Raw genomic sequence first — 12,623 nt, 5'->3', positions numbered from 1 at the left:
TGCATATCATGTGCCTATCCAAAGACCTCTGAAATGCCATTTCATATCTGCCTCAATCACCACCCCTGGCAGCATATCCTGGGCACCCACTACTTTTGTGTCAAAAAAACTTTGCCCTGCACATCTTCAAACCTTCCCCTCTCATTTTGGAGGAGACTGAACTTGATTGGTAAGTAGACACTAGGAACTTCAGATGTTGCTTTACAGAACGACAGAACGATGGCTCAGGCAGCATCTCTGGAGAACAGGGATGATGAAGAAAGGTCCCGACTGGAAACGTTGCCTGTCCATGTTCTCCAGAGATGCTGCCTGAGCCACTGAGTTACTCCAACACTTTGTGCCTCTCTGTCCCTTCCCCCACCCTAGTTATCTGACTAGTTTCACTGTCTTGATTAATTTAACGGATTGTATGCCTTGTTGTCACCTTCCCCAAAGCTCACAATAATCCATCCTACCTTTCCTTTGAGCACCGTCTGCTTTGATCTCGTTTGCCCACCCTTTCCTTCCATATCTCTAGTCTCCCTATCCCCTGACTCTCACTCTGAAGCAGGGCCTCGACCCGAAACATCACCCAGAGATGCTGGCTGTCCCGCTGAGTGACTCCAGCATTTTGTGTCAAACTTTGTGCCTTTTATTGATTGGTAAGGGCCTAAGGATTCAATCTTGAAGTCCATATTACGGTCTAAAGAATCTGTTAAAAAACGCTTTCCAGGCATACTGATAGCCTGAAATGTTTGGCATATTTAAATATAAATTTGAATTTAATTTTTTAGGGAAACCCCAATGATATAAAACTCGCCTGAGTTTTGTGCATTGTCCCGCCTCCACGCAGTTTGGTTAGCCCGCCTTGGGACTTTGGGCCAATGTGTTGTCAGCGTTTGACGATAGACAGACATATTGACCCATCACTGGCGCGACCGTTAGGGGTAAAGACTAATTGGAGAGGAGCTGGCGGCATCGCTCGGACCGACCGGACAACTGGCGTGAATGCAGCGAGAAGAAGGGCTCCTGGAGTGATGGACTGAGGTAGGGTGAGGACAAGAGGATGGGGGAATGGACGCGGGGTAGGGTCGGGAGTGAGGGAAGGGAAGAGGGAGTGTGGAGGGGAGGGAGAGTGAGGAGGAGGAGGAGGAGGAGGAGGAGGAGGAGGAGGAGGAGGAGGGGAGGGAATGAGGGAAGAGGGAGGGGAGGGAATGAGGGAAGAGGGAGGGGAGGGAATGAGGGAAGAGGGAGGGTGGAGGGAAGGGAGAGTGAGGAGGGGGGGAGGGAAGAGGGAGGGAAGAGGGAGGGAAGGGGAAGAGGGAGGGGAAGGAAGAGAGAGTGGGGAGGAGAGGGAGTGAGGGAAGAGAAGAGAGAGTGAGGAGGGGAGAGTGAGGAGGGAGGGAAGTGAGGAGGGGAGGGAAGGGAGAGTGGAGGGAAGGGAGAGTGGAGGGAAGGGAGAGTGGGGAGGGAAGAGGGAGTGAGGGGGGGAGGGAGTGAGGAGGGGAGGGAGTGAGGGAAGAGGGAGTGAGGAGGGAAGGGGAAGTGGGGAGGGAAGAGGAAGTGGGGAGGGAAGAGGGAGGGGAAGGAAGAGAGAGTGGGGAGGAGAGGGAGTGAGGGAAGAGAAGAGGGAGTGAGGAGGGGAGAGTGAGGAGGGGAGGGAAGGGAGAGTGGAGGGAAGGGAGAGTGGGGAGGGAAGAGGGAGTGAGGAGGGGAGGGAGTGAGGGAGGGGAGGGGGGGAGGGAAGGGAGAGTGTGGAGGGGAGGGAAGGGAGAGTGTGGAGGGGAGGGAAGGGAGAGTGTGGAGGGAAGGGAGAGTGAGGAGGGGAGGGAGGAGGGGAGGGAGTGAGGAGGGGAGGGAGTGAGGGGGGGAGGGGGGGGAGTGAGGGGGGGAGGGGAGGGAGTGAGGGGGGAGGGAAGGGAGAGTGGAGGGAAGGGAGAGTGAGGAGGGGAGGGAAGAGGGAATGAGGGAAGGGGAGTGAGTGAGGAGGGAAGGGAAGAGAAGAGGGAGGATAGGGAAGGGAAGAGGGAGTGGAGAGGGGAAGGAAGGGGGAGTGAGGAGGGGAGAGAGTGAGGTAGGGAGGGAAGAGGGATTGAGGAGGGGAGGGCCAGGGTGTGCGCTGCCGCCCGGGCTTGGGCGGGAGCGGTCGCTATGGTAACCCCGGCGAGTCAGGCCAGCGACCCAGGCCTGACCCAACCACCTCAGCCGCTCCTGCTTCCTATCACCGGGAACGGCGGGGCTTGGTGCCTTGCAACACAATAAGTAGGAGAAGGGAGACACCAGGAAGTGCAGATGCTGGAATCCCGAGCAGAACACCAAGTTGTGGTGTAAGTTTGCTGGTCCGGCAGCACCTGTGGGGGAAAAAGGACAGGAGGGGAGATAGACCAACCGACCCACCCCATGGCATTCAATATGATCACGGCTGATTTAACCTGGCCTGGGATTCATGATTCCTGTTCATAACTCTCACCACCCCCCCTCCCCTTTGAAAAACGTAACCACTTTTACTTTAAACACTTCTGACTAGCTAGCCTCCTTAATTCTTTGGGGTAGAGAATTCCAGAGATTCAGCATCTTCGGAGAAGAAACCTCAATATAACTTGGATGTAAAATGACCAGCCCCTTATCTTGAACCCAAATCTCCTCATTCAAGACTCTCCACTAATGAAAACATCTTGATATCTAACCTGGAGACACAAAAGACCGCAGATGCTGGAATCCTGAGCAAAAAAAACCAAAGTGCCATAGAAACTCAGTGGGTCAGGTAGCGTGGAGGGAAAAGGACAGATCATGTTTCAGGTCAGGTCCCTTCAGAACCTGAAAGCTTGGGATACTTCCCTGCACAGATGTCGCCCGAACTGCTGGATTCCTCCAGCACTTTGATTATTGCTTGACATCTGGCAGACTTAGTTAGTTAGGGGACCAATACTGTGTGCAGTACTTCTACTGTGGCCTCTTCAACATTCTATTCAATTGTGAAAAAACTTCCGTATTTCTAAACTGCAACCCCATTGCAATAAAGGCTAATATGCCATTTGCTGCATGCCTAATTTTTGACCCTTCTGCTTGTTTTCTCAGCAGCTGTTTTTGATGCCTCGTGAGATGTCATATTCCGACTGTCTTCAGTCCCTTCGGCATCAAAGCAAACATCTATTTCAAAGACTGCGAGAAGATCGACAACAGTTTGGAGCCCCGAGCAATACACTTCAGCCCCCAGAGAGCCGTAATGGAGTCAACTCAGCGGAGATCGGAAAAGCTGCAGATTCCCAACAGAACAGCTACAGGGCCAACAGACTAGAGGTAGTTGTAGACATTATTATTAACTAAAGTGATGAAATGCATATCTCATATTAATGGTTAAATTGCAAGTGAAGCTATGAAAATGGGGATGCTTTGGAGCCCCAAGCAGAGTTCTTGGACACCTTTCAGTTGGCCGAATACACATACTAGATTCCAGTGTAAAATGCATCTGCATGAAATTGTTCTACCAGTGGCTTCAATATATTTATCACGTACACAACTCTCTTAAATGTATCATTAGTTCAACAATTAATCACAGCATGAAATTCCCCTACTGATGATCAAAAAGGATTAAAATTTGAGTACTGTAATTCCCATTAGTCGCACCTTGGCAGGTTCATTTCCAGATTAGAGTAACACCCCCACCCCCACCAAATTACCGTTTCAACAATGGGAAACATAGAGTAAATCAGAGACCTTTAGTACCAGTAAGTGTGATGTTACTTAATCTTTCACCAGTCACCTTTTGTTTCTTGCAATATTGCTACTTGAGTTAAAACTTGAGCATATATTTTTCTCAGTTTTTAGTTCTGTTGTGATTAGTTCTGTGTTTTGTGCGTTTGTGTTCTGCGGGTTTGCATTTGGCTCCTGAGAGAGTGCAAGTTGATTTTTCTCCTGTGAATTGTGAGCAAGGGGTCACTATCTCAGAATAAAGGCTATGACATTCGAGGCAAGGATGAAAAGTGAGGGTAATAAATCTTTGGAATTTTCCAACAAGAACTATGGAGTCTCAGTTGTATAGTGTATTTAATAAAGAGTTTGGTGCATTTTTAGACGTTAAAGGAATGGGGATATGGGGTTAGTGCAAGGTAACAGAACTTAAGTAAAAGATCAACTGCAATTCTATTGAACAGTGAAGCAGGTACATGGGACTGAATGGCCTAGATTTGCTTCCGTTTATTTTGTTCTTGTGTCCTAATGACAGAATTATGTTCTCTTTTACCAGGGAGATGGCTGTTTAAGGAGGAATCCCAGTTTGAAATACGAAACTTGTTGTGAAATGCTTGGACAACAGACGAAGAAGGATGTCTTCCAACAGCCCACCGAGGTGGTAATGTCTGAATCCCTGCAGAAAAGAGAAGAATCTCGAGCAGCACTTTGCACTCCCTCAATGCTCAGACTCAAGAAGCAAGGTTGGGGCCTTGGCTCAGGGGATGGAGCTGGCATGGAGCTGGCAGACAGACTTCCTGTCAGTAAGGCCAAAGCAGTTTCCAATGTAGAGAAAAGCTGTTCCACGTCAGCAGTTATGTCACCCGGAGAAAGTTTTATTACAGCAGAACCATTGGGCCAGAAATGGAACACGCAAAAGCTGGATCCAAAAAGTAACCATGTGACTGAATATTTTCAAAGCTCAACTCCTTTTACCAAACCTCCTAACCCAACATTAACAGATCAACCAGAGCTCCCTATCCCAGCATCAAGTACAACAGGAGCTGACTGCAACAGAAGCAGTTCCCAACACTATTCCCACTTCCTTCAGTCCCTCAATGAGAAGCCAAACCCAAGATCCAAGCTAGATTCACCGTTATATGTGGACCTGCTGTTGGATGTGGGCAATGATCGACAAGGCAAGCATTTAATCAGAAATACTCAAAAACCAAAATCAATCCTCTTGGAACCACGTAACAAGATGGTGAAGGTTGGTCTATTCTTATTTCCATTACTGTTGTTGCTGCAAGCTTTTTCTATGTTTGGTATTTCAAAGTTCAGAAGGTCTGAATTTCCAGCTTCTGTTTTTTTTTTTTTGAGTTAAAGGGTAATTTGTTCCAGCAAGGTATGCTGCTGGCTGGAATGGACATGTACAGGGAATTGTGATAAGTCTAAAGTGACTGGCCAGAGAGGAAGGGTATAGGGAATGTGAAGATAGCAGAACTGAAGGGTGTGGAATAGACGGATCTGAGCATTGTGGTCGGAGTGGCGTGAATGGGTACAGGAACTATGAGTATGCCAAAGAAAACTGGCACAGGGGTATAAGAACCGTGTCTTGGCATAAATGGATAAAATGGTCAGAGTGGTTTCTAAAACTTAATGATGCAGTGTATCAACTGCCTGTCACTGTGATGCATGGGCGTAGATAGTGGGATTTGCAACCTCTGTCCCTGCGTATGCTAGATTTATCTGTTGTCAATGTAGTTCAGTCTATTAAACCTTTCTGTTTAATTTCCAGGCAGATATAGGTCATGTGACATTCCTGTCCCCAGACGAGGAATCCAGCTTCAACACCGAGGTTCAGTCTGTGCAACCCCTTCTGGGCTACGATTGGATAGCAGGTAATAAGCTGGGTTGTGTTACATTTGTTCTGGGATTTCAACTGTTCACCTGGGCTACAGGGATGCCTGGAGCATTTCCAGCTTGTGACCTTTGTGTTGGTCCCTGCTGTTGCACCTCTCCACTGTGAGATCTCTTTTGTGCAAGTTGATTGTTTTTAATTTTCTGGTTGGTTCTCATCAGGTCTGATAGACGTGGACTCACAGCTGTCAGAAAAATCTGAAGAGTATTTCTTGGAACTGCAGAATTTCCGACGGGTGAACAAAGAAGAATGCCTTCACCAAGAGTACATGGAGTAAGTATGTGTTTGGGGTTTCTAGACAGTGCAAGAGTGATCTTGGGATATTGGAATTGGGTGGGGGAGTGTGGAAGTCCAGAATAAGGAGATATATCTTCTCAAGATAACAAATCCAATACTGAAGGCTGGGGTCAAAAGGAATTCCTTAACTTGCTTTAAATGATTGGAGTTATCCTGTAATTCGTGGAGGCTTTGTCATTGAATATTGTCAAGACTGAGAATACAGTATATTTTTGGTCACATAGTGAACTGAGGAATGTAGACCTAGGACAGAAAAGTAAAATTGTTGCAGGTCAGCAATCGTAGAACATTCGGTCGTGTGGAATGGCAGAATGCAGCCAGTGAGAATTTAATTGTTCAGATTCATTTCCAGTGAATATGATCAATAAACACGCTTGAATCTTGAATGTGCATGAGGGGGCTCTGCGACTCGGTATGATTAGCCAGCTGCAGCGGGCGAAGAATAGGAGCACATGGTCATTTCCTTTTTCTGGGGATTACAGTTGGTGAATGGTCAGCTGTTTAATCCATGGCCAAAGAAAACTAGCTGGTAGAAAGCTGCAATGTTCAGTAGATCTGTCGGTCTTTAATCATCTGATGTCTTCTACTTTTAGAGAAGAAGAGCAAAATGATAAGGTCACAGATCAAGAGGAACTCAACTACAACAGTCAAATTCACCAATGTGAGTGTTGTTCTTTGTGGGGCAATGGTGTTTTATAGAGTTATTCAGCCTGGAAAAAAAGCCCATCGGTCCATCCCATCTTTGTCGATCAAGATGCCCATCTAAGCCCTTCCCATCGGCCCTTGTTTGAGCCATATCCCATTGTACTTTTCCTATCCTTTTCTGCAAGCTAAAGTTATAATTTGTTCCAGTGATGGCTCAGTGGGTAATAATGCGGAGTCATTAAGAATACGCATTGAGCTGAAAAATATTTTTAGATTACGGAAGAAAGAAGATTTGTGGCAATTTGGTAGCAAAAAGTGTTGAGGCCAAAGATCAAATCATCCACGACCTTATTGAATGGCTTGGCAGGCAAAGTGGTCAACAACCCCTTATTGTTGCATTCCCATGACTCCAGTTGATGGATAGTATTTATTACTAGGCTCTATGGAAAGCTGGAGAGCTGTGCTCCATTAAGAATGTTGTTGCCAGTTGACAATAGGGATAGGTGTGATTCTGTCTTTCAGGCACACATTCTTACCGTGTTAACAGTCGCCTGTTTGCAGTTCCATTGGAACCAGCAGCAGCATGTGCTGTTTGTAAAACTCCCAAGTCAAAGCGACCGCACACCATGGAGGAGCCTGCTTATATCAGGTGAGATCCTGCCCATTACTGCACCTACTACATGCCTACATCATTACTTTGCAGATTGTTGTTGAAAGCATAAACCAAGATACGAATATACTGGAAAGTAATTTTGGTAAATTTACCATACAATAGTGTAGCTCCAGCGAGACTGGAGGGTTTTTTCTTCTTTCTTAGACCAATATCATGGATGTAGTTTGTTTCCTTTTTAAACTATTAAAAAAAAAAAATAAACATCAGAAATTCCCCTGTCCACATGTAGCATTGATATTGGTGTTGCAACAGATCATCTAGGTAGATGGAGGGATCACAGTGACTAGTTTACGTAAATAGATTCTGTTATATAATTGAGCATAGGAATTTAGAAATGGGGGAAAGGTATAAAGATGGCCATCTGTAAGATTTGTAATAGTTACATTTTTAATATTTATATCTCCAATTTCTAAGTTTAGTGTTTTACAGCGGTGGGTAAAAAATAATCAACAGTGAAGAAGGCTAATTTCTGTGGTTTCCAAAGGGATTTATGCTAGGTGAATTGAACAAAATGTTGGTAAAGTAAAGCAGTTAATGAGCTATGGGAAGCCCTTGCAGGTTTTGGCTATGCATCTGACACATTTCACTTTTCCTTAGACTGAACATCATGGATGACTAAACATCTAGAGCTTAAATGGAAACAGAAAAGCCTGCTTATAAGTACCACAACCAGGCAGAAAATAGAAACTTCAATTGAGAAATGAGATAGGGTGAAAGAAGTGTACAGGAATAGATTAGCCTGTATTGGAATGGGGAGAGAATCAGCCTCTTATTAACCGACAAATAGCTAGACTGGAGTAAAATGTTAGGACTGAATTGGAACCAAAAAAATGTTTTTCTTGTGTAAGCAACGGGATATTGGTGGAATGTTGTCTTGCAGTATATTGCATCTGGCATGACAAAAGATGAGGTTTATTTTTTCAGTAAGGGAAAAGGCAGTGAATTGATGTGGGAGATTGTACTGATTTTGAAGATGGCAGGATGTTCATTTAAAACAAAAAGCATAGGGTTCCTTGGATCTATAATTAGATGCCAAAGGTTACAAAAACAACTAAATTACACCAGATATTACGAATCACTAACTGGGCCTTGAATGCAAACACTAGTTTCAAGCAAACAAGATTTCAGCTACAAGGGGAGTGTAAAAAAAAAAATAGGATTGCTCTCTTACAGATAAATTTAAGATTACTGAACCCATTATCTTTTTGTTCCTGCCACGAAATGTATTCCTAATGTCCATTCGCATCTCTCTTACAGTCTGAATGGAAAAGATTGCTCGCAACCTTGATGTTGTGGTACATAAGAACATGAAAAAAATAGATACCGGAGAAGGCTATTGGACTCCTTGTGCCTGTTCCACTATTCAGTACAATCTTGGCCGATCTTTTGCCTCAGTTACACTTTTTCCCCACTAGCCCTTTATTTTTGTCGGAAAGAACTGCAGATGTTGGTTTAAATCGAAGGTAGACCCAAAATGCTGGAGTAACTCAACGGGTCAGGCAGCATTTCTAGAAGGAAGGAATGGGTGACATTTCGGGTCGAGACAATTCGTCAGCCCTTTATTTTTGTTTTATCCTTATGTGAAGTTCGAATAGAGATTTACTGTATATGCTTTTCTCTGGGCTAATGAGTGATTCTGCCTCATCATTTTCTCACTCCAATTATCAGTGGCAATTCTGTTTCTTTATTCATTGCTCTTTAAATGACAGATTTTTCAGTCACTGTATGAGAAGGATTGGCAAATGTTAGTGTTCTCAAAAACAATCTGAATTAATTGGACAAATTCAATGTTTATACTTTCAGGGTCAGTATCCCCAGATCAACTCTGCTCCCTCCACACATATACAAGCCTCACCGTAGGAAGAGCTTCAATCCTACTGATAGTCTGTCACTACCTTCGGTAAGTTTTGATGTGTTTGCATGCTTGAAATGTAATTGTTGTGTCAGTCCTCTTCATACAATTAAACCTCGGTGTACAGTCTTCAAATGAAAAATTCTAAATATCCTGAATTTTTGGTGGCTCTATGTTTGGCTGGAGTCTATAAGAAATGTTTAGAGGGATATGGGTCAAACGTGGACTAATGGGGCTAGTTTAGATGGGCATCTTGGACATGAGGGAGTTGGGCTGAAGGACCTGTACAGTACTGCATCTCTGGTTCCTTTATCAATATGCACTCAGGTCAATTTTTGCTAAGACATCTTCAAAAGTGATTTATTATCCAGTTATCCTTTAAAAAAAATAATTGCTCTTACTTTTTTTACTGATAGGTAAAGGACTATTATCTACCATAATGTTTAAATATATTATGAATATCAGAGGACAACATTAGCCAGGCTTTGCTTATTTTCCCATATGCCATTTAGCTTTGCCCTTTTCTTCATCTACTAAATTTCTGAAAAATCAACGCTCCAGAGAATGGCTCGCATACTTGCACGCAAAGATCATTAAATATAAGCCTTCATAGCTGGATCCATTAGTGCTGAGACTTGTTTAGATTTTATACATTTTCAACTGATTCTGCAAGGAGTACAAAGTGTAGTTTTGGCTTCCACACCTTACGAAGGATATGTTTGTGTACTTGCCTTGGAGTTAACGTGGTATCTGTTTACTGCATTGATTCATCGGATGAAGGGTTTGCTCTTTGAAGAGAGAATGAATAAAGTTAACTTGTGTTCCCGAGAGTTTAGAAGAATGAGAGATTGAAATGTACAGGAAATGACAGGGATTGAGAGGATGGATCTCAAGGCCAAGAATCCGCTTCTCTCTGTTGGAGAGTTTAAAGATAAGTTGTCATAGTTTTAAGGAAACGGTGATGTTTTTGAACTGATGAGAAATTTATTTGTGTAGACGATTGCAAATCTTTGGAGTTTTCTCCAAAATGTTTGACCATTTTATGTTAAGATCAATAAGCTTTGATCATTTAGGGAATTCGGATATTAAATTGGATAGGAAAATAGAAGAAGATAGACACAAAAACCCAGAGTAACTCAGCGGAGCAGGCAGCATCTCTGAAGAAAAGGAATAGGTGAAGTTTCGGGTCAAGACAAGGCCAAGTTCAAGGAGCCAAATTTGTTTAATTCCATCTTTGTTATGTGCTAATGTAGCTAATCAACAATCAGCACTTTGTGCTGAGAAAGGTATAGGAACAGGCCGCAGGTGAGGGTTGGCTCAGGCTTGGTTATGTGTTTTACACTGTCAAAGTATTGTGAATGTACATTTTTTTAAAGTGTCTGATCTTACCCTGTTTTGCCTCATAGCACTGTCTATTGGGCTGGGAAAGTTCCATGCCTTCTACAACCCCCGTAGCAAGCACCTTGGATTTGCACAGTGCATTGGAAGACAAAAAGACTTCTGTGCCATTGAGTCTTAATCACACCTTAATCATGGTAAGATGCTAATACTGTACTGTTATTTAATATCCTGCCATATCCAATAGTTAATGAAACACCTCTGGTCATTGTGGCTGAATGTGAATCACTCAATATCAAATGGTGCAAAATGTTGAAAGGTTTTCAGCTGTATTGAAAGGCATCTATGGGATTTAGTCTCCATGCATAACTCCTTGTAAACAGAATCGGTTTAAGGTACTACCTCTGCAGTAGTGGGACTTTTATTCGAGGTGAACTTGATCTAATTGGCGCCTTGTCATATTTTACAGAAAATTATTATCTGCTTCTTCAAATAACTTTCTCTCACTTCACAACTTGTGGCAACGTTAATTGAATTCTTTCCTGCCTTTGACTCCTTAACTTCACATTTAAATTCTTTTCACCGTGGACAATTTGCTCAGGTCAATATTCAGCTTTTTCATAAATTTTAAAATAAAGGTGGATTCAGCCCAAGGTGTGACCAACATCTCTGTGAATTACTTTGTGTCCTATTATGGAAAAATAAAAATGGCATTCCACAACTGACTGAACCCAAGGCTAGCCTCAATTTGGGGGAGAAAAGTTAGTGAAACTTAAAGTGGAGGCATAATATACAGAAAAGAGTGTAAAGGTTCAATAGTGGTGCACTCTTTACTGTAATTTTTGTGAAGAAAGAGCTGACTGGTAACAACATTGTGCTTTTGTTTTAGAGTGCTGCTGCAGTGTCTCGAGTGGCTGGAGGCACCAGAACAGATGAGTTGCTGGACTTCTCACGTTCAACTCGGTACCAATTTCAGAAACTAGAGCAAAGCCTGAAATTGAGTTAAAAATCAGGTTTCATTCACCTTCCTAGCCTTTGGATGTGCACACACCCACATATCAAGAGCTCATTGTATTCATAGGTACGGTTTCCCTTCATAATACTGGAACGTATCTTGTCTCTGAATCTGAGCTTCTCAATCCTGTTGTGCAAGTTTCTTACCTGGTGTACAACTACCTCAAGTGCCGTATTTTCAGTAAGATAGAATGCTGAAGGGAGCCCCAGGAATTTTTTCTTCATTTCTGATTTTGCAGTCTTTCTTGGAGGGAAAACTACAGCTGATGCACAAGTAACAGCATTACTCTCTCCGTTCGATGAGCGGGCTGTTTTGTACATCCATGTGAATGGACATTCATTGTAATGGGGCTATGTGCTAGGGGTGAGACTATCTATGCATATCCCAATTAGTTGCCTTAATTGGTGGTTGCTTCTCCTGCTGTGAGTTTTTATTTGCTGTTGGTAGATGTTATTTCTTTCTGGGTTGAAAATTCTTGTCATCTGTAAAAGATGTGTAGCAAACTGCTGAGGAGATTCGTGCAGGGTTATTGCTTTTATATTTTTGTGCTTTTAATATGGTTTTATTGTTTGTTTTTATTCATTGAAAAAATGCTGATCTAATTATTAAAAATCAATAATGAGTTGGTGTGAATGGTATTTCTACAAATGCAGTGTGGCAATGTTTTTGAGGTATGGGTAATATATCATAATGATAAACTATAAGGTCACTAATAATTTATTAATTAGTAGAGCCACTCGTTACATTTTTGACTGATATTTTTGAAATGGCTTCACCTGGATAGATGCGCAGCTTTTGATTGCCCTTGTTGTGTGTCTTCAGCCTGATCTTACTGTATTTGTATGAAATTGTAAACACTGATTACTGCTTGCAATGCGTGTTCTAGCTGCTGGTGCCAGTCTCCTTTATCGTCCTTCTATTGCAATCAGTTCCTCACTTTGGAATTCTCTTTGTCAAATTTATTTACACCTGTGCTACCTCATTCGGAATATTACCATGGTGTGCCTGTTGCCTTATTGGCAATGTTCAGTGCCTCTTGGTATGTATGTGCGCACGTGCGTGTATGTGTACACATATGCATCGGCCCCTCTTGGGGGGGGGGCTAAGATGATGAGAGGGTGGATAGTGAACGTGGAAATTCATGATATTCAGTATAATTACGCAAGTGTCCTTTCCGATTATATTTTATGTATCCATTGAAATACACAAAGTTTCGTCCCCAAGGCTCTCAATT

The 12,623-nt window shown here is 43.2% G+C and overlaps 1 protein-coding gene across 2 annotated transcripts; it reads left to right on the top strand.

The window, feature by feature from the left end:
• Window positions 1-961: 961 nt before the first annotated feature.
• miip (migration and invasion inhibitory protein) lies at window positions 962-11,888 on the top strand. Of its 2 annotated transcripts, none has more exons than XM_078425243.1 (10): window positions 962-1,026; window positions 3,061-3,279; window positions 4,226-4,918; window positions 5,447-5,549; window positions 5,731-5,842; window positions 6,460-6,527; window positions 7,034-7,160; window positions 8,988-9,084; window positions 10,443-10,571; window positions 11,264-11,888. In XM_078425243.1, exons 2-10 carry the CDS (start codon window positions 3,070-3,072, stop codon window positions 11,378-11,380), a joined length of 1,656 nt encoding a protein of 551 aa, XP_078281369.1. In that variant the 5' UTR covers window positions 962-1,026; window positions 3,061-3,069; the 3' UTR covers window positions 11,381-11,888. The 2 variants fall into 2 exon arrangements, with proteins under 2 accessions (XP_078281369.1, XP_078281370.1); XM_078425244.1 differs by having other exon boundaries at window positions 969-1,026; window positions 3,058-3,279.
• The last annotated feature ends 735 nt before the right edge of the window (window positions 11,889-12,623 follow it).

Source organism: Rhinoraja longicauda, chromosome 30, assembly GCF_053455715.1.
Source record: "Rhinoraja longicauda isolate Sanriku21f chromosome 30, sRhiLon1.1, whole genome shotgun sequence".
Taxonomy (NCBI): Eukaryota; Metazoa; Chordata; class Chondrichthyes; order Rajiformes; family Arhynchobatidae; genus Rhinoraja; species Rhinoraja longicauda.
This window is presented reverse-complemented; position numbering and strand designations above follow the sequence as displayed.